Source organism: Octodon degus, unplaced genomic scaffold (assembly GCF_000260255.1).
Source record: "Octodon degus isolate 3935 unplaced genomic scaffold, OctDeg1.0 scaffold00042, whole genome shotgun sequence".
In the NCBI taxonomy this organism is placed as follows: Eukaryota; Metazoa; Chordata; class Mammalia; order Rodentia; family Octodontidae; genus Octodon; species Octodon degus.
Genome location: NW_004524618.1, coordinates 2,540,248 through 2,543,109, shown reverse-complemented (window position 1 = coordinate 2,543,109; position 2,862 = coordinate 2,540,248). Strand labels below are relative to the sequence as shown.

At 51.0% G+C, this 2,862-nt stretch overlaps 1 protein-coding gene across 2 annotated transcripts in view; it reads right to left on the bottom strand.

The window, feature by feature from the left end:
- Window positions 1–2,406, bottom strand: part of Borcs7 (BLOC-1 related complex subunit 7) — a 15,564-nt gene extending 13,158 nt beyond the window's left edge. Inside the window, exon 1 of one of the 2 annotated variants that reach the window (XM_023715640.1) lies at window positions 1,982–2,406. In XM_023715640.1, coding sequence (XP_023571408.1) covers window positions 1,982–2,221 — 240 coding nt within the window. In that variant the 5' untranslated portion in view covers window positions 2,222–2,406. The remainder of the gene's footprint in view (window positions 1–1,981) is intronic. The other variant, XM_004631492.2, reaches the window with a different exon arrangement.
- Window positions 2,407–2,862: the final 456 nt, after the last annotated feature.

Here is a 2,862-nt window from a genome sequence, read left to right as displayed (position 1 = left end):
GGCGCTGGGGGATTGAACCGCGGTCCCTGTGCTTTGCTGAGCTTGTTCTAAGTAGGTGCTTTAGACCACTGAGCCATCTCGCCAGCCCTAGAAGTTCTTTTAAAAAAAAAATCTTAAATCATTCATTTATTTATTTGCTACAGGGTCTTGCTACATAGCTCAGACTGGTAATGATCCTCCTGCCTCAGCCTCCCCAGCACTGGGATTAAAGGCATACGCAACATGTCCAGTTTCAGGACCAGCACAGCATGCCAGAGGTTCCAGCTCTGGTACAGCATGCAGTACAGGTGATCAAACTCAGGTCCTTGGGCTTGCCAGGCAGGCACTTAGACTGCCAAGCTATCTCCCCAGCCCCTGGAAGTCCTTTTTTCTGATTGTCTTTACAAGGTATGATTTTTTTAAAAATACAGCATTGCTGCCAACTGCCACCCTATGAAAAGGCAGGGTAAAAGCACTACAGTGGGTCCTCATCCTCCTTGTCCACCAGTCTGGCTCCACGTGGCTTCCGGCTCTTCCCACAATTGAAAGGACCACAAAAGGTCAACGTTTTGAAGGGATTCAGGAAGTGAAGCAACCACAGCAACACAGCTGAAGAGCCAGGGAGGGCTTCCAGAACAGCTTCAGGAAGTGGCAAGAATGACGGGGTAAGTGTTTGAAATGAGGAGGAGTGTTTTGAGCAACATTAATGGTAACATGCCTTTACTGTAATAAACTTTTTGTTTTGTTAATAAGCTTTTTTTTTTTTTTTGCAGAACCAGGGATTGAACTCAGGCCCTTGAGCTTGCCAGGCAAGCGCTTATTCTACTGAGCCATCTCCCCAGCTCCAATAAACTTTTAAAATTTAAATATTCACTGTGTTTACCACACCATGTCAAATTTATTTATTTAGTTAGTTTTTTTGAGACAGGGTCTCTCTAAGCAGCTCTGGATGGCCTTGAGCTCACTCTGTAGCCCAGACTGGCCTCAAACTCACAAGGATCCTCCTGCCTCAGCCTCCGAGTGCTGGGATTACAGGCATGTGCCACTACGCCTAGCTCAAATTTAAAAGTAAGGAAAGGAGACAGAAACAAACATGGCTACTACCAAAACTAACACAGGACACAGGAGCACTGTGTGCCAAAGGAAAAAGGTGAAATACAATGAATTACATGACTTTTATCATCTGGTAAAAGGCAACACAGTAATTCTTCAATGAGAGAGAGAGAGACACATATTCCAGGGCCAGCCGCGATGTTTCCCGATGGCGCCATCATGAATAACAGTGCCAGCGTCGTCTCCCTTGGGCCAGTATCTGATCCCACGCCTAGGCCCAGCGGGGCAGAAGCAGAGTGGTCCCCCCCAGCGCTTCCTGGTGATAGAACGCCGCCATATGCGCCATTCAGACTCAGCCAGGGAAGGGTGCGGGGTGGGGGCCCGAAGGGCAAAGGTGAAGCGCTAAAGAACCGAAAGCCCACACTGTGGCTAGAACGACACAAGTCAGGAACACACAAATGTGAGAAACAAATTAGGGCTGTTGAAGGCAAACCACGCACAATTTCGGGGCTGAGATTGAGAGACAACCCCGAGAACCAAGAAAGGGGTTGGTTAGGAACCTCAGCTCATCCGCCGCCCTGAAACTCCGTTTTAAAGTATATTCCCCTCACTTGGGAGGCCGAGGCCTGAGGACGGCAAGTTCGAATCCAGCCTGGGCAAAGCTGCGAGACCCTGTCTCAAAATTACAAAAAAAAAAAAAAAAAAAAGAATGAATGAAATAATAAAAGAGGCTGGGAATGTAGCTCAGCGTGGAGATACCGCATTACTGCAATAACGGAAGCGGAGCCCTACCCCGGCCCCTCCACTCCCGCAGCCGCCAAACCGGCGGACTACACGCCCCAGAATGCACCGCGCGCGGCCTCCCTCCCAGGATGCACCCCGACGCCCTACCCCCTCACGGCAGGGGAGGGCTGCGGGCCGGCGGAGCGCCGGGCTGGGCTTGGCTCACCTCGGAGCTGCGGGAGCCCTTCAGCACCTGCTTGGTAAGTGCGATCACGTCGGTCCCGCAGGTGTTCACCTTCTCCGTGAGAAGCCCCTTCACTGACTGGCCAAATCGGGCTTGCGAATCCGGCGTCGCCGACGCCATCGTCGCCACTGTCTGAGGCCTCCGCCCCGGCGACGGCGAGTCACCCGGGCCAAAAGAGACGCAAAGCGGAAGAAAGCGAAGCGGAGGAAGGGACGCAAGCATCTACCCGAGATTGCCAGCTACGTATGAGTTCATTTCAAAGTGCTGTTCAGTTGATGTCCCGGGAAACACAAGGCCCAAACAAGTCCCTGAAAGGAATGAAAGATAACGTCAGTAAATCGGGGGCTGGCAGGCGTGGAGGCGCACAGCTGTGGTCCCAGCACTCAGGAGGCTGAGGCAGGCGCAGTACTGCGAGTTCGAGGCCAGCCTCCTAGTGAGTTCAGGGTCAGCTTAAAGTATATATCGAGGGGCCAGGGAGATGGCTCAGTGGAATAAGCGCTTCCCTGGCAAGCACGAGGGTCTGAGTTCAATCCCCGGTTCCACAATAAATAAATAAATAAATAAAAATAAAGTATAGGGGGGCCGGGGAGATGGCTCAGTTGAATAATCGCTTGCCTAGCAAGTGCAAGAGCCTGAGTTCAATCCCCAGTTCAACAAAAAAACAATACAAACAAAAAAGACTCTTTTAGGGGCTGGGGAGATAGCTCAGTAGAATAACACTTGCCTGGCAAGCGCAGGGTCCTGAGTTCAATCCCCAGTACCACATAAAAAAATAAAATAAAAAAATAAGAAAAAGTATAGGGCCAGGGAGATGGCTCAGTGGATTAAGCGCTTCCCTGGCAAGCGCAAGGGCCTGAGTTCAA